At 53.0% G+C, this 20,329-nt stretch overlaps 1 protein-coding gene across 25 annotated transcripts in view; it reads left to right on the forward strand.

Annotated features, from left to right (window-relative positions):
* The window catches only part of Dysf (dysferlin), a 199,579-nt gene that overhangs the window by 112,442 nt on the left and 66,808 nt on the right, over window positions 1–20,329 (forward strand). For all 25 annotated transcript variants that reach the window (XM_087657484.1, XM_087657488.1, XM_087657495.1 and 22 more), the window contains 6 exon segments: window positions 5,840–5,933; window positions 6,596–6,673; window positions 13,379–13,560; window positions 16,192–16,332; window positions 16,912–16,941; window positions 18,156–18,185. In XM_087657484.1, coding sequence (XP_087513610.1) covers window positions 5,840–5,933; window positions 6,596–6,673; window positions 13,379–13,560; window positions 16,192–16,332; window positions 16,912–16,941; window positions 18,156–18,185 — 555 coding nt within the window.

Genomic DNA, 20,329 nt, shown 5'->3' on the forward strand with positions numbered 1-20,329 from the left:
TGGTGCCTTCCCGGCTCCATAGAGCGCTCTCTCTCTCTCTCTCTCTCTCTCTCTCTCTCTCTCTCTCTCTGGCGGTAATTTTGCAAAGACTTCAGTGAAGACTTTAGCGGCTGATTCCAAACCCTGCTTCCAGCTGCGAATTAAATGGGGTTGCACCCTTGCCTGCTATTCTACTTAAAACCTGATTGGGAAGGGAGGTCTCCAGTCCACTCCCTCTTTTAAAGGGCTTTCTTGCCTTAGTCTGGCCTGCTGTCTTGTGTGGGGCTCGTGTGGGGCAGCCAGGATGGTGCCCTGGGTCCTGGGTATGACTTCTGGCCCCGCCTGGCACGAAGCCCTCTGTAGTTATCCAGAACGTTGCTTAGATGCTCTGAGCTGATGGTTTCTGGGAGAGAAACCTTGGTCTTGTTAGACAATCAACTGTTTAACTTCAGATGAGCCCCTCTTAAATCTTGGTTTTCTCACCCATCAGACAGGGAAGACAATGGCATTGCAAAATAAGAATAGAACAGGGCTAACACACTGTGGGCCACCAGCCGAATCTGGCCTGTGACCTGTTTTGGCAAATCAACCTCTGTTGGCACAGAGCCAATGTCAGCCCTGGATGGCCTGTCACCACATTGTGCCCTGATGGGTGATAGGCCCATCTGTGATAGACCTTGCACAGCCCACTGTGGTGAAGGTGTGAACAGCCTGGCTGCTTGTGGGGGTCGTTCATGTCCTGTCAGGACATGCACCACAGGCGTCTGTGGCCACCGACTTTGTTTAGAGATGATGTCTAACCAGCCCTAGGAGGCAGGCTCCATTAGGAACCCAGTTTGAAGACAATTTGTTTCAGTTGAACTGATTATAGATGGGCACCAAAGAAAGCTGCCCATTTCTGTTACCCCGATGCCCCTGCAGAGCTGCTGACAAAGTCAGAGATCTGAAGGGTCATCTGAGGGTTGTGCCAGCCAACTGCCAGCTCTCCAGACAAGGTCCAGACAGAGTCCCTAGTTCAGGCTTGGATCATGTGGGGCATTTCCCAGATGTGTGTGGGTTTTCCTTTCCTTTCCTTTCCTTTCCTTTCCTTTTCTTTTCTTTTCTCTTCTTTTTTTTTTCTTTTTTAGACAGTGTCTCACGATAATCTAGGCTGTCCTAGAACTCACTCTATAACTCAGGCTGCCCTAGAACTTCTTGCTCTCCCATGCCATAGGATCCTAAGTGCCAGGGCTATATAGGCTTGTGCTACCGCCTCTGCTTTGAAATACCTTTTCTTGAGTTGTAAGTGAAGACAGTTTGCTCGTCTGCCTAATAATGGCCTCACAGAGACCCAAGTCTATGCTCTACTCTGTGGCTATGCAGCAGCTCCCGCACTTACCACCCTGGGCTCTCCAGGCCTATTTGTAGGAACAGAACGGAACGATGGGTGATGCTGAGTTCCCGCTAGTAATCTTTCCCAATGGCCCGGACACCAGGCTCCTCTTGCCTCTTCCTGTCCTGTGGTGGAGTGATCTTCCCTGGAAGAAGGAAAAGGGCGCACTTGTGCTAGGCTATGGCTCTCTGCTTGACCTGGCCAGTGCAGGGAGGATTCCAGGAATCTTGCTGATTCCTCCCCCAAGCCACGGTGTGGCATCGGAGGCACTGTCCCCAGACTTCTAAGCTTGTGATTATTCTGCTCACCTTTTCCTCACTGTCTTCCTCCTACCTCCCCAAATGGGTGCTGATAGGGTCCCCTGGAATATGGGGCATTCAGAGCTCCCCTTTGAGGCTGGAGCAACCTTCCTGGTGGGTGGCGTATAGCTCTCAAAGAACCTCAAACATGCTATTGGGCCTTTTCTAGGTCCCCACCTCATCTGGATGAAAGAGGGGCCCCTTTTGTAAGGCACCCAGAACCTGCCCACCTCCTTTTTGTTAAAGGATTTGGAGGTCAGTACTGGGCAGGCCCAACTGGGCTTGGCCGGCTTCAGCTTTGGGGACATTTGGGGGCACTCCATAGCATCTCGGAGGCCCACTTTCTATTCCTTCCTGCCTCAGGCTCCTTCAGGGATCCATGGCCTCCTGCCGGGCAGCAGTGGGTTGGAGGCCGCCCAGTCCCCCACTGAGGGAGCCACAGGATCCCATCTACAGCTTGCCCTAGGACACAGTGTGTGGCCACAGACGGCATGGCTGCCAGCCCCAGCCTGGGAGTCTCCGAATGAGCTATGGAGTGAAGAATGTGACTGTGGGAAACCCAATGCCCTAGGCCAACAAGGCTGGGCAGGAGTGGGTGAGGGGTGGATGGGCAGAGACCCCAGCCAGTGGCGGCATCCCATGACACCTGGCTGTTCACAGAATGATACTAGGCATCCCCACTCCGGTTTTTTCCACCTGCCACCTCACCCCTCCTTTGCTCCATGATTACACCATACCTGTTGCAGGAAATTTTCCCAAGAGGGAAGCCACAAAACTCCTGCTCTGCCCTTCTGACATTCAGAGCAGCCTGTTGGTTACCAAGGCATCCTGGGGGTTCCTCCTGTGGCAGAGTCAGACCCTGGCCTCCTAAGGTGAGGGGAACATTGCTATCCACACCATTAACTGCCCCCCTCCCCCGTCTGGGATCTTTGGTCCCTGAACTGCTCATATTGCCCAGGGTAAGGGAATTCTTTACTGGAGCTGCCTCTGGGTCAGGGATATGACTCTGTGGTGTGTGTGTGTGTGTGTGTGTGTGTGTGTGTGTGTGTGTGTGTGATATCAAGGTTGTCTGTGCATGCCTTTCCTGGTTCCCTTCAGGAGACAAACTGGAGAAGTAGCAAGCTGCTGAAAGCAGGCAGACAAAAAGTGCCCATGCTTTGCAATGACCTAGCTGAGGGAAGAGCTAAAGTTAATATAGCAGACAGAAAGGGTGTGCTGTGGTAAGGACAGCCTGTGCAAAGCCTTGTGACAGAGGGAGAAAGGTAGATGTAAGACATTTAAGAAAACTAGAGGGGAAGAAGTGGGGCTTTGGGTGAGGAATTGCTTACCACAGGACTGAAGGAGTGACATAGTTAAATAGGCACACTGAAGATCAGGTGCTGAGGGCTGTGGGTCATCCAGTTTTTATGAGTGTTCCTAAATGAGCGGTACTGTTCTTCCCTTAGGTGACACCTGACAGTGTCTGGAGACATCTTGACAGTCGTAACTAAGGGGATGCTACTGATATCTAGCTAGGTAACTAAGGGTGTGTCCAACGTGTTTAGGGTGCCAGCAGCCTTACCACTGGGCTAGCCCAGTGCAGATCGTTCACATGTCCACAGATGACAACCAGGGTTTCACGCACTTGCCGTCAGCCATGCTGGCCACCTTTCCTTTATCCACTCTGGGAACTCCAGGCCCAGGGCTGGTCCTCCTGCTTCACTGTAACTGCACATGGTGTGGCAGTGAACACCACCAATTAGAACATGAAACTTTGCCCTGGTCTCTGCTTTTGAGATGTGGCTGCTCGTTTCAGACTTTGTTCTGCATTCTCTGGGGGCTTCCTTTGTTTGAACCCTGTCTTCTACCTTGAAAGTTCCAGGGTCCAGCTTTGGGGATGGTCCCTGGATTTGATTACTACACAGGGATGGTGAAGAAGGTGGGGAGTGAGCAATTGACTGACTGGTACCAACATTACCGGGCCTCCTTTCACATGCTGATGTAGGTGTCGTCTCTCTGGGCTCCTTTCCTCAGCTTATCCCTGAGAATTGCTTTAGCCCTAGTCTTTCTTCTGGAGAAAGATACTTTCAGATAGGGCAGGCCTTGTCCTGGGTTAGATCCACCAGCTCAGTGAATGTTCCTGAGGCCTTGTTGTGCCAAGCACGGTTGGAGGTGCCTGGTTATTGTGGTACCCACCTGGAGCCCACACCAGCCAGCCTTGATCAGAATATTTGGGATATTAACCAGCATATCACACATCAATGTCATGGAAAGGAGCAAAACCATCTGTGAGACCTGTGAGATCCCTTTAGGTTGCATGAGGGTACTAGAAGGCTGTGTTTTAGAGTGGATTTCTCAGGCCCCTCTGAGAGGTGGTATCTATGAGGTGACAAAGGGGTCTCAGGGTATACCTGATGTTTGAATATAAGTGAGGTGCTGGTGTTAGGATGTCCCTACCCTAAAGCCCCAATTCAGTGTCACAGACATTCAGTAGGGAGGGATTTCTCTCCTGCTCTGAGACATTAATGGGGTCTGTTTAGGGTGATGTCCAGATCCCCTGGGAGAGTCAGTGGCCAGGGTTTATAAAGACATTCATTACCCCTCCCCCTCCCTCTCTCCTCCCTCCCTCTTCCCCTCACTCCCTTCCTCCTTTCCCCGTCTCTGTCTCTCTGTCTCTCCCCACCTCTCTCCTTCCCTTCCCCATCTCTCTCTTTCTCTGTGTGAGAGAGACAGGTAGACAGACAGACAGACAGACAGACGAGACATAAATACAGAGAGAGCATGTGAACAATAGGCTACATTTCTCAAAGGCACCAGGAGGGCACTGGTCTGGAGCTCACTAGAGATCCACCTGTCTCTGCCTTCCAAGTGTGGGAACTAAAGGAGTGTGACACTACGTCCAGCACTTTCTTACTGTGTGTGCATGTGTGTGTGTGTGTGTGTGTGTGTATGGGAGTCATATGTGTGTTGGGGTGGTAGGTGTGTGATGTGTTGGATAGTGTATGTGTGGTAGTGGTGTATGTGGTGTGTGTTGAGGTGGTATGTGTATGTGTGGGAGTGGTGTGTGTGGTATATGCAGTGTATACTGTGTGTGTGTGTGCGCGCGCGTGCGCACACACGTATTTTTGAGTTCCTGTACTCTGGAAATCAACCTCAGGCAGCAGGTTCTACAGAAGCCACCTATCTTGTTTTTTAAGACAGTTTTTCATTAGCCTGGGGCTTGCAATTAGGTTAGGCTGCCTGTCTTTGCCTCCCCAGCATTGGGGTTACAGGTGGGGGCTACCACATCTGGCATTTTTACATGGATTCTGATTATTAAATTCACATCTTCATGCATGTGAGGCAAGCACTTAACTAAGTCACATTTGTAGCCACTCTGAACACATAGGAATGGGTGTGTGTGTGAGTGTGTGTGTGTGTGTGTGTGTGTGTGTGTGTATAGTGCATAGTTACTGACATCCACCCCTTCAGCCTCATTTCTGTGCCTTATTTTATTAAGATTGGGATTGTGTGAACACTGGGATTGTTAACCTTTGAGCATGTACTGGGTGCCAGGCAGTTTCCTAAGAACTACTCATCTATCTTTTATAGACACAGCAACTTTCTGAGCTGGACACTGTATAATTATCTCTGATACACAAACAATGATTCAGAGAAGTTAAACAACTTGTCTGAAGTTAGAGGAATGTTAGTGACAGGCAGCATCAGAACTCAAGTCATTCAGTTTTAGAGCCGTGATGAAACTGTGGCCAAAGGAAGTGGAGGGTGCCATTGTGCTCCTCTCCTGTCTGCAGGGAGGAGGCGTGTGGTGGGAGCCAGAGCCCACGCAGCTGCAGCAGGGCACAGGTGCATAGCACAGGAAATGCCCCTCCTGCGTGTGTAGTATGGTTCCTTTGCGAGGACAGAAGATGGAAAGACCTTGTTCTAAGGTCTGCTAAGGGCAGCTTTGGGGACCATGGTCTGCCTGAAGCCCAGGGCTGGGTTAAGGGGAGCAAGCCTTGGTGTCAAGGGAGAGATGGGACAAATCACTGGGTCTGAGCAGAAGGACGCTGCCCCTCAGGTCTAAGAGCCTCTGAAAGATTCGGACCCACAACAGGTCTGGCTTGGAGGTGTGTCTGTCCAGAGTGGGAAGACTGGCATCCAGGGGTTGCTGGGAGCAGGGATTCAGGGTCAGTTTTCTATTGTTCCCTGATAAACTTTGTGTCTCCAGGGCGGCATGGTGGATGACAAGAGCGAAGATTCCATGTCTGTGTCTACCCTGAGCTTTGGCGTTAACAGACCCACAATCTCCTGCATCTTTGATTGTAAGTGACGTTTGGTGGGTGGCATCTGATGGGTATATGCATGACCTCACACTTGGAGTGGGATTCCATAGTCAAGGGAGAGAAGGGGGGGAGGGAGAGAGGGGGGAGGGAGGGGATGGGGGGGGGAGAGGGAGAGAGAGGGAGGGAGAGAGAGAGAGAGAGAGAGAGAGTGTGTGTGTGTGTGTGTGTGTGTGTGTGTGTGTGTGTGTGTGTGTTGAGGCTCTAGAGACCTGACTTTGTGTGCTTTCAAGCCAGTTGAGTCTTATGGTATGTGTGCCCATGTGCATGTGAGCATTCATATCTGTGTGTTAGAGATGGGAGGTGTGCATTCAAGTTCCTGTAATCATGAGTCTGGTCTCGCCCTCCCTCCTTCCCTGTCTCTCTCCCTGGGATTGGGTAGCCTCAAAGGATGCAAAGCACTGCCTCTGAGCTGGCATCTGTCTTCCTACCAGAGGAGGCTCACTCTTCACAATGGCTGCTGTCCTCTCCGTATGACAACATGGACAGTATGAACAATATGTTTCATATTCCATATGTGGAACATGGAGAGGACAACAGCCAGAGCCTGCTGCCCTTCCTGGGGCAGACCCTCCTCTTCCTGTAGCTCCAGCCCTTAGCAACCCTACTCATCACATGACATCTCTCTTTCCTCCTGAGTGAAGATGGGAACCGCTACCATCTGCGTTGCTACCTGTACCAGGCCCGGGACCTGCCCGCCATGGACAAAGACTCCTTCTCTGGTAGGTGGGAGGAGGAGAGGATCCAGGATCCCAGGGGAGGGCGGAGAGCATTTGCTGTCTCTAGCAGGATCCTTGAGTGGCTGTCTTCTCTGAGTGCCGGATACTGTTTTAGGTCCCAATGCCTCCTGGTCTCAGGGATGCTGCTCCTCATGCGAGATTGTAGCAGGATTTGCCTTGGCTGACTGTGTCCCTAACTTCCCAGGGGCCATTCTTTGTTGGATTGCTAGCAATGTCTTTCTCTGTTCAGGTCACTCTGTGAAGACCCAGTTTCCTTAGGCCCCTACCCTCCCAGACCCATTTTAGGTCCAGCTCCCAGGCCCTGATACTCCTAGACTCAGCTCTTGCCCGCCTGGCCTGGGGTCTTATATAGAAGACTTCACCATACAGCGCCGTGCACTCTGGCTTCAGCAGCGTATTGGCCCTGCTCCTTCTCTGTTCCCTGCTCACTTTGCTTCCTTCCATACTGCCCTAGACATAACCGCACTTACTGCTCTCTGGTTCTGAAGCATATGTCCTGACAGATGAACCTGCCACATTGGCCCTTGTCAGATAAGCCTCTGGGATGGGGTGACTGTGTCATCTCTCTACCTTTCATCCAGTAGCCCTGCCCCCACCAGCCTTGATCCACAATTGCCAACCCCCTGCATGTGCATTTAGTGTTTTCTCAGCCTGGAAAGCAGTTCTTCCTCAATTTCAGTTTCAGACCCAGATCACACCTCCCTGACTGGCCTGAACTGAGCTGATCACTGTGTCCCCAGCCCTGACACTCCAGTGCATTTTTCTGAGCCCCTATCCACTATGGCGCTAGATTGTGGTTCGTCTGCTGTAATCTTCCCATCAGCTAGGAGCTCACTCAGGAGATGCCTTGTTTCCCTGCTGTGAACCTTCAGCACCATACACCTAAGGAAGAGACATTTACATAAGCTCCTCCCCATGTGTACCTAGGCAGATACTGGCAGCTAGGTGCCCTAACTCCTTATTTTATGGGTAAGGAAATACAGGCTCAGGTGGGTTCTGTAAATTGCTCGAGTTGAAATAGCTGACAGATGATAGAGTTGGGAAATTAGTCCAAGGTTGTTCCCCTGCAAGAACCTACCTGTGGCTAAGGAGAATTGGGCTCCCTGAGTGTGGCCTTCTAGTCAGAGTGGCTGTGTTGCTTGTAGCCACATGCCTGCCCTTCCAAGCCCAACTTTGCTTTCCTTATTTCTGGCCACTGTAGTTCATGTCCAGGTTCCTGTGCTCCCAATGACCTGCTCTCCAGCCCCACTCAGCTAAGCACCACCATGGTTGGAGAGTACTTCCCTTCTGGGCTTTGGGTCCTGACAGCCCCTGGTACAAGGACATTGACAGGATGGGGGCAGTTAGACAGTGGCTGTGTCTAGGATTCTGACATGGGCTTATTCCCAGCCCAGCCTTTTTCCTCTTAGTGGGGGTCTGTGGGTGAGGGTGGAAGGCCAGTTGTCCTCTATGAACTGAGCTGGTTAAGGACTCTGAAGGGCAGGAGCTCCCCCAGGATGGTAGCCCAGGGAACCAGAGCTCCTCATGTGGATCATGCAGTGGGGTCAGCAGGCACTGGTCTGGGAGACGTCATACTTTCCACCCAGATAAACGTCCCTTGAGCTTTGAGGGTGCTGCCCAGGGCTTCCTCAGAGGCCACGGGCTTCTGAATGAAAGGCTCGATTGAGCAGCAGCTGGAAAGGAAAACAGCAGCCAACACGGGGGAACCCATAAAACTCCAAGTGTTTATTTTCACTCCCAAACCCTAAACCAAAGCGATTTCTCCCCGGGAACTGACCTTGTGATGGCTGGCTGCTCAGTGCTATGCCAGCCACTGGCTGGCATTTCGGAGGAAACTGGTGTTTGACTGTCTGAGGCCAGGGTAGGGTTCAGCTGTGACTGCTCCTGCTGGGAGCATCTTTCAGTTGCCTAGAGCTGTCCGGGGCCTAGCAATCTTCTGCTTCCCACCAGCAGCCCGTGGATGCCGAGTTTGGAGGAGACGCTGGTGGGCTGTTTCTGTTCAGGCAGCCTGAGGAAGGACTATTTTTCGGTGGGGCTTGCCACATCCACTCTCCAGACCCATAGAAGGTGTTTGTGGAGTGTGCTGGAGTCGCACGCGCGCGCACGTGTGTGTGTGTGTGTGTGTGTGTGTGTGTGTGTGTGCGTGCATGAAGGAGAGATCAGACAGAGAACGGATAAGATGATGCATCTAATCCCTGTTGACCTCTCTGATGTCGACATGCTTTGCTCCGAGCTGAAAGCATAATCAGCTCTGTTCCTGGCTCCATTTTGCCTGACCCTTCAAAGTGATGGCACCATGACATCTCCCAACACAGTCCAAGCCTACATGTTTCTAGCTCTGTATACACCCATGCTATTGAAGGATAGAAGCTGTCTGCTTTGCCCCATCTCCACTGAGAACTTCTGTGTTGGATGGAGCCATGGCTCTGCTGACAGCTGCTACTCCATACAGAGGATCTTTGGGAAAGGTTGTCTTACAACATTCTGGGAGCCTGGATATGTTTATTATGTAAAGTCTTTGAAGGCCTCACAGGTCAGTGGAATCAAAGGTGTATTCCTTGGCTAACCCAGTTAAAGAGAGCTGGCCCTTAGGCCAGATGCTACATGATGTAGTGACCTATCAGCTGAGAGGATCTCCTTATGAAGTCCACATCTCTCTGAGGCCTGTGGTCTAGTGAAGCTGCAGTAATGTGGTTCTGAGAGATATTCCTCTTAGGACAGGTCACAGTGGGGTCTGTTGAACCTCAGCTCACCTGTGCCAAGGGACTCCTGAATTTGGATGTCTTTAGGGACTCCCTGCTCTTGGACTTCTGATGTCTGGATGCTGCTTGGGCCTCCCTCTTCTAAACCAGGCCCTTTGTTCAGGTTGGCTCTGGTGGGGCGGGGTGGGGAGGTGAGGCATCCGCCCGATAGGCACGGGAAGGGGTTTTCCAGACTGCATTGGAGGCCTGTGAAACGCTTCACTTAGAAAGGGTCCCTGGGAAAGAGACCGGGAAGGGATCCAGGCTTTACAATGCGCAGCAGGGGCTAGGCAGCAGCAGGAGGAGGAGCTGTCTAACCTGTTCAGCACTCCTCAAGGCCTTCCCAAGAACCCGGGGCATGAGGGACTCAAGCCAGATTGCTCAGCAATCTGGTCTAGGCCTCTTTGCTATCTGCCCAGAGCAGAACCCTGGCTCTGGTGCTGGCTTCACCCTGCCGCCCACGTTAGCTGCTTTGCCTGTGCATGGCTGGCATTTGTGCAGCCAGGCGACACTGACCCACACTCTTAAGTGTCCCCTGCTTAAACTGGGTCACTCTGTCTCGTGATGTGGGCAGTGACCGTCCTCACTCAGCAGTCATATTCAAAAGCTTGGTTGGTGTCTCCTCCATCTGCATCCTGGGCACTGAGCTACCTTGCCCATTGCTACCATGTAGCAGCCATGAGTACCGAATGAGGGGTGTGTTAGCAGATGCCCAGGAATGTGAGGAAAAGGCTACAGTTTTATGTTTTCAGGGCACCTTGCCCATCTGCTTCCTAAAGGGTCTATGTAGCTTCCAGTAAGGAAGAACTCACTTTACCCACTGCTTGCCAACACCGAGTTTTATACTTTTAATCATTTTTAATCTTATTTTAATTTATTTTTTAAAATTTTATTTTACCTTGCGATAGAGATTTCTGTTGCCCAGGCTGGTCTGGAACTCACTGTGTAGCTAAAGATGGCCTCGAACTCCCAATTCTCCTGTCTGCAGTATCCTAGGATCACAGGCCAGCACCATCGCACCCGTCCTTCCCAATTTTGTAGTAGCAATATGGCTCTGGCAAATTTGAACTTGCATTGTCTTGATTTCTGGGGTATATCCCCCTTCCTTTCCTATGAGGTTGGCATAGAGGACCTGACTAGGACTCAGGCCAACCCCAGCCACCTAGGACGTCAGGCACCGTCCGTGGCAGAGGGGTACTCCGTCCATCACCTAGGACGTCAGGCACCGTCTGTGGCAGAGGGGTACTCCGTTCATCACTCACAGCCTCTGCTCTGGTACTCTGGCTGGCTGATGGGGATGTAAGTGTCAGCCGCCTCAGGAAGGTCTGACCAGCAGACCTGGCCCAACACCTGGTGCAAAGCTCTGGACCCCATACAAAAACTGTCCTGTTTGGGGCTTGGTGACAGGTTCCTGAGAGAAGCCAGTGGTATCCCCGAGTGGCTATGTCTGGATTCTTCCAAAGGCAGCATGTGGGCCTCAGAGAACTCTGTTCAAACTTGCCCATCTTTGGCGGGGGTGGGGGTTGTTGTAGCTTTTGGATCCTGCAGCCTTCAGTCTGATTGGATTCTGAACATGGGGACCTGGCCCCTCTGACCCTTCCCCTCTGACCCCACCTCCTGACAAAGGATGTGTCTGTAAGTCTATCTGGCCACCTTGCTGCTGCTTATGTCTTTTGCAGGGGTGGGAATGGGGAGATGGGCGGGAGGGGGTGGTAGTGGAGGCTGGGCCCTGGGCACACAGTAGCCCAGTGTCTGAGGCTCAAGGCCTCCAGGCCTGTTCTTTACAATGCTTTTGTTGTCCTTGTCCCTCCCATGGGTGGGTGGGGTGCATACGTGTGGGTCTGGGTGAGTTTTGTTTGTGAGCTGCGCCCTCTCTGTCCCCCCAGCCCTGAGCTCATTGCCTGAGCTGCCGGAGCTGCTGGAAAGAACCAGCCTGCTAGGAGGCCAGCGTGGGGGGGGGGGTGTGCCAACAGCAATACAACGAGCGTGGCCGCTACAATGTGCAATTGTGACCTTTGTGTAAACGTGGTCGGTCTGGGGCCCGCACGCTTATAAAAATAAAGCGTTGGGGAGCATGGGGGGGGGGTGGGGGGTGGGAACAAAAGAGGCCTTTTCGCCTGCTCTCTAATATGGTTTTATTTATCGGAACGCGCCCTCCTTCCCTTACTGGAACTGGGAGAGGTTCTCTGCCGAGCTTGGAGCTGATGGTATCACAGCCAGACGGTTTCATTAAACGCACAGACGCCGCCAGGCCTTGCCAGGGGCAGAAGGAAGAGGGCTTGGGGCCAGCCTGCCAGGACCTGTGTGTGAGTGTGGGAGACCTATGCCAGGGAGGCACTCCCCCGGGGAAGTCTCTCTCTCCGCTAAGGATGTCCCATCACCCTCTTCCAACCACAGAGTCAGGTTCAAAGCCAGTATCCCAGGGGATGCCCTCCATAGTTCTACTGCCCCTCAGTTCCTGAACTGGCAGGCTGGGCTCAGGTTCAGTGCCCATCAGCATATCCAGTGTGGCTCTGCCACAGGTGCCTAGTGCTTCCAACTGTGATCTAGATGCCCTCATCTTACATCTGGTTCCCGAGAGGAGTCACAGCATCAGACCTTCTGTCTCCCCTGAGTGGAAGCTCTACTGTTGCCTCACCTTCCCCCAGCTTCTATAGTCACTCGGTGCCAGCCCCACTCGCTGTCACCTCCCGTGCAGAGGCTTTTGGTTTGTCTCTCGGTTTCCTTATAGCCAGAAAACCTGGCCCAATTCCCAGTTTCCCCGTTTTGACAGTTCTGAGCCTTTTGGAGCTCTCTTTGGTCACATGGGAAGTTAATGACTGTGTTGGGGCTGGCCTGGGGACTTGGCATTTTGGAAAGGGCTGGGGATGAAGGTATCAGCTGTGTTAGGGCCTGGTGCTTGGTCTCCTCAGACATCCAGCTCAAGCTTCCTGTTCACATGCCCTAAGCGATTGTCATCTGCAATGAACAGGAGCCTACCCCTAAACTGATACCCTAAGCCCTCTGACCCTTTCCCAATGCGCACACATCCCATAGACCTCATGCTGTTTTCCCAGTGTTGCCTGGGACTTGCTAGAGAGACAAGGACCCTACCCAATTCTGCTGCATCACACGTGCAAGAGAACTGTGAAAACATTGTAGGTGATTCCATGGTGCCTTCACATTTGAGGGCCACCATTCTAGAATCTGCTCCAGTCATACCGACTTGCCTTTGGACGAGGCAGAGAAAATGACTGGCTGGATCCCAGGCCGTTGGGGCTGGCAGGATGCTCAGGAATTTTGGGTCAGCCAGGAGCTCACACCATGTAGCACCTGGCAGCTCTTGACTCTGCATCCACCTGAGATGGTGTCAGCTCTGCCTGTAACGGTTCCCTAGCCTCATCACTGGTCCATGCTATCACGCGTGCATCCCCTGTCCGTTCTCGGGGTGGCAACTGGGGTGAACTGCTGAAGAAAGAAACTGGTCCTGTCTGACCAATGGCATCTTAGGGACCCTAAACTTCATACCTCTGCCTTCCTCCCTCTTCAAAGAATCCAGATCTGCCACGAACACACTTCCTGCCCTTTGCATCTATCCTTCCGTGTTGTCGTCCAATTGTCGCTGGTTGTGTTTTGTTTCAGTTGTGTCCCCAGCTCCCAGTCCCTAGTGTGGCACGCAGAAGGCACTCTGGAAATGCTTGTTGGATAACAAGCTTTGAATGGGCCATTCAGGAACCCACTTTCTCTGGTACACCTCCCCCCTGGGGCCAGATAGGAATGGGAAAGGAAAGGTTTGACGTTTCAGGCCGTCTCCATCTCTGCATGGCTGTAGCTGGCCTCAGAAATGGCATCTGGCCTGCGTCTTATTATTCCAGAATGGCAGCCACAACCATGCTCTGGCCTTGAGGCTGTGGAACTCCCGAACTACCAGCCGAGTCTTATCTTCTTCCTCACCTGCCCCACCCAGATCCCTATGCCATTGTCTCCTTCCTGCATCAAAGCCAGAAGACGGTGGTGGAGAAGAACACCCTGAACCCCACCTGGGATCAAACCCTCATCTTCTATGAGATAGAGATCTTTGGCGAGCCGGCCAGTGTCGCCGAGCGGCCACCCAGCATTGTGGTGGAGCTGTATGACCATGACACCTATGTGAGTATGCTCACCTGCCACTTCTCCCCTTTGCTGTCCATCTCCAGGACCCTGGGGAGCGCTGTGCTATGAGTGTTGGGTCCCCCGGGGGTAGACCGGTGGCCTTCCCCCTGACTTTTCACTGAAACGATTGTAGAGGAGCTGAGAATAGATGGCTGGCCCATGTCCCATGACCCTTGGAAGACATGGCTAATCAAACAGAGAGACCCTGAAAGCACTCAGAGTTGTGGATCGGTAGTTAGATTTTTCTCCGGCTCTATCCTGTCCTTTCTCCACACAATTACTAATCAAGCACTTTGCTGAACTGGGCTGAGTGACCCCTTGCCTGAGGTTTGCTGTCTAGGTGGGACCAGAGGCACTCGGAGTGTGAAGACACCCCTAGGTTGAGACAAAGTATCTGGAGCACTATATGATTCTGGGGTACAGGCAGGGCCTTTTCATGGTGTTCTGGCTGTGCTGTCTGGGAGACGCTAGCCTCATGTGACTGGAAAGCACTTGAAATGCAGTTGTGCCAATGGGGAAAATGAGTTTTAAATTCTGTTGAAGTAACCGAAACAGGTGTGTGCTATGTATGGGACAGAACTGGTCGGAGTCCTTGCTTAGCATGGACAAAGCCCCAGCAGTGCATAAACTGAGTGTAGTGGCACAGACCTGTAACCCCAGCATTTAGGAGGTAGAGCAGGAGGATCACAAGTTCAAGGTCCTCTTTGGCTACCTGTCAAATGTGAGGGTAACCTGGGTTACCTCGCCTAAAAGCAAAATAAAACAAGGTAGCTTATGCTCCAGTGTAAGACAGTGCTGTGCAAAATGTCAGGGCAAGCTGTGGTGAAGACAAAGTCCCAAAGCCATGTGGACATCCTATCAAATGTGGGGGCTACTGGAGGAGGAAGAGAAAGAATGAGCTAAGCTGGGGCATTGGGGGCAGAATGCTGCTTTAAGTAAGGGAGGCCATGTGGTACCAGAAAAAGTGGACTGGGGGCGAGGCCAGGTATGGCAAGTGGAGCAGTGGCAAGGGGGAGTGGTTGGAAGATGTTTCCAGTAAGAGTCGCCATGACTACATATCAGCGGTCCTGAGAAGGCATTGCAGCCAGGGGTGAGGGGGAAGGTGATGCTGTGTAAGGTGCCCCTCCCCCCCAATGATGACAGAGGCTGGCAATGGGTAGTGTGGGTCTGATTTGGGGATTCTGACCTGGGAGCTCTTGAGAAAGCTGAGCTCAAGGATAGAGAGTGACTGGATGGTGTCACTGGGGAATGACTTCCCCCATAAGGGGAAGGAAACATGTGGGTCCTGGTGCTTGTGGGGGCAGCAGGAGGAGGGAAGGCACTGATCTGGTGCAAGGCAAGCTGGTAGGTTCCCAGGCTGAGCCAGAGCTTTTTGGAGGCCTGCTCACCCACACCACGCCATGGCAATGTTTTCTAGAAATGTCTTCTGAACTGTGGCTCTCCCTCTATCTCACTGCCACTCCCTACTCAGGCAGGGTCCTCTTTGGTGTCCCTGGCTGACTAGCCACAAAGACTCATTGAGAAGAATCTTCTGGAAATGTTGCTTCAAGCTGCCCTTCTCATGCTTGCTAGGCTATGAGGGAGGCAAGTGGTCTATCCTAGGGTAGTGGTGGTTCCAGGGATGAGATGAAGTTGTGCCCACTGTGATTGTAGAATAACCATTATCCCGATCCCTGCTGTCTTGTCAGCCCCAACTCTCTGCAGGACTAAGCAGCTAAGGGGGCCACACCTGGCCCTGAGAGTCCCAGACCCTTCCCAGTGCTGTGACTACTCTCTACTCTGAATGATAATTCTGCATTGTCATTAGTGTGGGGAGAGTGCTGGTGCTGGTACCCATTCCAGGATAGCTCATGGAGAAGAGGCCCTCCTGGAACATGAGAACAGTCAGGGCTATCTCCCAACTCCTCCCCTGGGCAAGAGCTGAGGGCTTGTGATGCCCACAGCACCATCTGTTTGAGGCCTGGCTCTGCCAACTGCCCTGTGAGCTATGGGTAGTCTGTCTACTGTTCCTGAGGTGGGGAGAGGTGGGCACCACCACAAAGGCATGGGAGCAAGAGTTGGGCAAGGCCGAGGGGCTGCAGGGGAGGAGGAAGAACAGATAATACAGTGGCTGGGGGTTGGACGCTGTCTTATGGGCAGCTGAAGTGAAGGACAAATCCTGGTTCAAGACTTAGAGGTAAAGACATCATTTTAGTAAGATTCACTTTGGTAAGCAAGGTCCCCCTCCCCCTTTTTTAAATCTGAAAAATGGAGAAGTTAGGGGTGAAACAGTTAAGTGATATGAGAACCCTTGACATGTCAAATGAGGTTGTTAAGGAAGGCGAGGCAGCCTGTTTCTCCCTGGTCTCTGATGACCTCAGAGATGGATTAAGCAAAAGCAAGGGGACTACTAGTTGGACATGTAGAAGGACTTCCCAACTCTTGCAGGAATCCCATCCTAGTGCTGCGGCTTGAGGCTGCTAACATCTTGTCCTCAAAGTTCCCGCTAAGAGGGCAGTGCTTGCCTTCCGCACAAGAGGCTGCCCTGACTTCTGGGGCCCCCTCCCTAGTCCAGGAGGTGGCATGCAGGCCTAGTCTCTTAGGAGGGTGAAGGAAGATGCGGACTCTTCTTTTCTCACACGGGTCTAGGGCGCTGACGAGTTCATGGGCCGCTGTATTTGTCAGCCAAGCCTGGAACGGATGCCCCGCCTGGCCTGGTTCCCACTGACCAGGGGCAGCCAGCCTGCCGGAGAGCTGCTGGCAGCGTTCGAGCTTATCCAGAGAGAGAAGGTAAGGCTGGCCACCATCCAGGCTTGGGAGGCCCAGCTAGGGCACAGGCCAAGGGTGGCGGGGCTGTCCACATGCTGAACTCAGTAGGAACTGAAGTGAGTCCTCAGACTAACACGTACACTGTTCGTCCTCTCTGACCTTCAAGTAGGGACACAGTCCATCTGAGGGTAGACTGTTGGCTTCAGGGATGACTGCAGTTTTCCTTCCTGGGTCACTCCACATGTGTTTTCCTGGAGCCCGTAGAGTTGGGGCAAGGGGCTTCATGTGTAGTGAATGGGTGCTGGGAGCAAGTAAGGGCAGGATCCTGGCTCTGGATCTTGTAACCAGGGCCACACTCAAAAACACCAGACTGTTTTGAGTGCTGTCTTTAGGCTTGCTGTGGGTTCCACGTGAACCTTGTTTGTTAACTGCTCTGACAGCATCTCTGGGTGTCTGTACCCAGACTACTGCCCGTTAGCTTGGGGCATCCCATATCCCTGGCTTGTCTGCTACTTGACGCAGGCTGTGGGCGTGGAAATGAGGGAAGATGAGGGGCTGGGATGGGTGCGCATGATTGACACCGTCTTCTCTCTTCTCTAGCCAGCCATCCATCACATCCCTGGCTTTGAGGTAAGTCTTGTTTCTGTGTTTCCAGCCTCCCTGTGTTTGCAGACCCTTCTACATTTACAGGGCCAGTTATCAGGTCCTGCCTTGGCCCACCAGGAAGCTCCTTCAGGTAGAAGATGGCTCAGTGTGACCCCAGGGCAGGCAGAGTTGTGCCCGTTGTGAATCTAGAGTTCACGTCTTAGAAGTCCTCATCTTACTCAGTGTCTCCACGACCAGCATGGGCACCACCTGCCTGGAGGGAGCTGAGTATCACGAGTTCCAGACCGCAGAGAGCTCAGAGCCTTCTATCTAGGGTCTCTGGGCTGGACTGGGCATGAGACTCACCGTGATGGATTTAATGTTCATCAGAGTGCAAGTTTCACCACAGCCTCTGGGGGTGTGACCCAGGCTCAGGGCTTCCCAGTACCATCTAAGGCCCTTAACACGCAGCCTAGGTTGAGGATCCCCGGCCCAGGCCAGGACAAGAAAGTGAGAGCAGCCCAGTATTGTTAGGAATGACAATTTCTGCATCCACTCCCATCCACCTGAGGGTAGAGGTCAAGTGGCCACACTTCACCCAGCCCATGGCGTTTCTGATGCTTAGGGAATTTCAGTTAGCCCCATTGGCTTAGCTCATGTGACCATGTCCTCTCTGCTGGCAATGCCTCCTTGGTCCTCTTCCCGCCTCCGGGAGTCCCAGTAGAAAAACCTCCGCTGGGTCTCTCCTTCCTTGTTCCATGGTAGACCGGGCTCAGCTGGAGCTGCTTGGGCTGTTGGGACACACAGGGTCTGGATGGTCGTCACCACACAAGCCCCTCCCACACTCTTGCTCCTTGCCATCTTTTCCTGCCAATCTTCCCCCTTGTCTTGTCAGAGCAGGGCTCTCAGTTCTGCTAGTCCTGCGGATTCCAAGTGACTTTCTGTGGCTCCCCAAGTCCCTAGTTCAGTTCCACAGCTTTACCTGACACTCTTCCAGGGGCTGCTACACAGAGTCCCAGGTCCCTCCCACCTCCCGTCTGATGTTCTCCCTCCTGTCACTTCTGGAGAGCATCTGACTTTCTCGTAGTCCATTGTCCCTTATCATATGAGAGGGTGTGGTGAGGTAGCCAGTGTGCTCACCCTTGGTGGGAGGGCTTTCTGTGGGAGCCATCTCTGTCTCAGCCAGTGCTTCTGGATACTAATGGAGACCCTTTGCTCCCTCGGCTCTCCCACTGTTTCCCGGATGTGGCCCATCACAGATGCACGAAACTTCAAGGATTTTGGATGAGGTAAGCTGAACCCAAGGATAGGGTGGGAGGGTGGCGGTAGATGCGGAAGGAGGGTGATAAAAGCCAAACTTCCAAGCTTGTGTTATAGGGTAGCTGATTTAGATTTTAGTCCTTTGGCTTGGAATGGAGCCACAGCCAGCTAAGGTCCGTCCTGTGAGGTGACTCTAGCCCCAGGGTCTTGAGACTCTCTTAGTAGTCCAGACGTATATACAGATCACTTGAATGGCAATGCTGAGTTTTGTCTGGTTGAGTAGCAGGTGGCATATTTTCAAGAATAAAATGTTGGGCAGGTGCCAGAGTAGCCAAGGGAACATTTCTGGTGGTAGACACAGTGTTAGGAGACTTTGACAAAGCCCTGAAGAAGTGGGAGGCACACGTCTCTGGTACAGGGGGCCTAGGTACAGTACGGAGATGGACGGGAAGGAGAGCTCTGGGTGGAGGCTGGGCAGGAAAAGGCTGTCCGTGTCCTCCAGTTGGGGAGTCAGGGACTCCCTGGGCTGGGTTGAGAGCGGATACCACTTGACATTTTCGGTGCAATTTGGACTTGAAGGGCAGGATCAGTCAGGATGTGGGATTGTAGTCCCCCCACCCCACCCCATTCCCTCACTTCCTTTCACTCCCAGGCAGAGGTGGGGGCCTGCCAGCTGCTGGCCCTCTTCGCGCCTGACAGGCGGCCTCCTGCTTCTGGCGGCCATGCGGAGAGACTGCCGATTTGGAAGGCAACATAGAACCCAAGCCAAAACCCACAGCCTGTGCTGAAGAGGACCCAGCCTAGGGATGAGTTATGACAGACATGACCGGATGTGCCGTATGGAATAGCCAGGGCTCGGACTCAGGGCAAGGATGCGGCTGTGGCCTGGCTGTCAGGAAGCAAATCAAAATTGCAGCTAAGGCCAGGCCCTGAAGGGCTGAGCAAAGGGGTTGGCAAGGTCCCCTGCTGTGGTCAGCAGGGCCAGGGGAGAATGATCTTTAGGAGTCTGCTGGACACAGACAGGGCTAGCCCAGCAGGTCCAAAGGGTTCGAGGCCCAGGGACACCCGTCCTATGAGATGACTTTGTGATGTTCTTTGTCCCAGAGCATTGACAGTGCAACTCTCAGCCCTGAGCTCAACACACTTCCCCTGACTGAAGGCTGAGTCTCCTGACAAGAACTTGGGACTTATTCAGTTTTAAGGCTCCCCTGAGGCAGAGAGGAGGCAGGTCACTCCCCCTGCCGTTCTGCTCCTGCAGGAAGCCTGCTGTCTTTTTTGTGTAGTGGTCCAGCACCTGCTTGTGCCCCCTGTTAACTTTCTCCAACCTCCCAGTCCTATCCCTGTGCACATTGGGCTCACTTTCCCGTGAGTCTGGGAGCAGAACAGAAGTAGAGGTGTGATGGGGTGCTGGCCTCCAGGGCAGAGGCTCTAAAGTCAGGCCTTAGAAGAGAGACTGGTGGGGAGGCCTCTGAGACAGCTGTTGTGGGGGTCGGGTGGGAGACAGGCCGGGAGGAATAGAGAGGCGCAGCAGAATAGTTAGGTCCAGAAGCACTACTGCTAGCACAGTGAGGTGGGGGGGGGGGGGCGCACACATGCCCTTGAGGCTACGAAGGCCTTTAAGTGAGGCAGGGGGTTGGCTGTCAATGTGAGTGGCTTCTGAAGCAGGAGAGAAGATGGCAACCCTGGAAGAGGAGACACTGAGCTAGTATCTGAAGCAAGGGAGGGTCAGGAATGTTTTGGAGGCAGTGCCTTGGGTTGGAGCAGCTGTGGGGTTTAGGGACATTGCAGTAACAGCAATAGCCCCTCTCCCAGGCTCTCTGCAGGGGATCACCGCTCTGTGAGTTCCAGGTGGGAAGCCAGGCTGCCTTGTGTGCCAGGTGTCTTTTGGCCTTTGCTCTCCCTCTTTTTAAAGCTTCTTACCCCCTTCTTGTCTCACCTTCCGCTGTGCCCAACTTGGCTCATCTCCCCACCCCCCACCCCTTCTGAGTCCTCTTCTCCCTCCCCCTCCCCTCTATTTTTTTTTTTTTTTGGTCTGGAGAACAAAGACAATTCAGGCTGCCAAGGGGAATGAGTTCAAAGAGACTGCAATTTTAGATTTCCCGAGAACTGGCAGTGCGCATGGGCGCATGTTAGCGAGAACGCATGCATGCGTACACACACATGGCAGGCGAGG

The sequence above is a fragment of the Rattus norvegicus genome, chromosome 4 (genome assembly GCF_021556685.1).
Source record: "Rattus norvegicus strain SHRSP/BbbUtx chromosome 4, alternate assembly SHRSP_T2T, whole genome shotgun sequence".
NCBI lineage: Eukaryota > Metazoa > Chordata > Mammalia > Rodentia > Muridae > Rattus > Rattus norvegicus.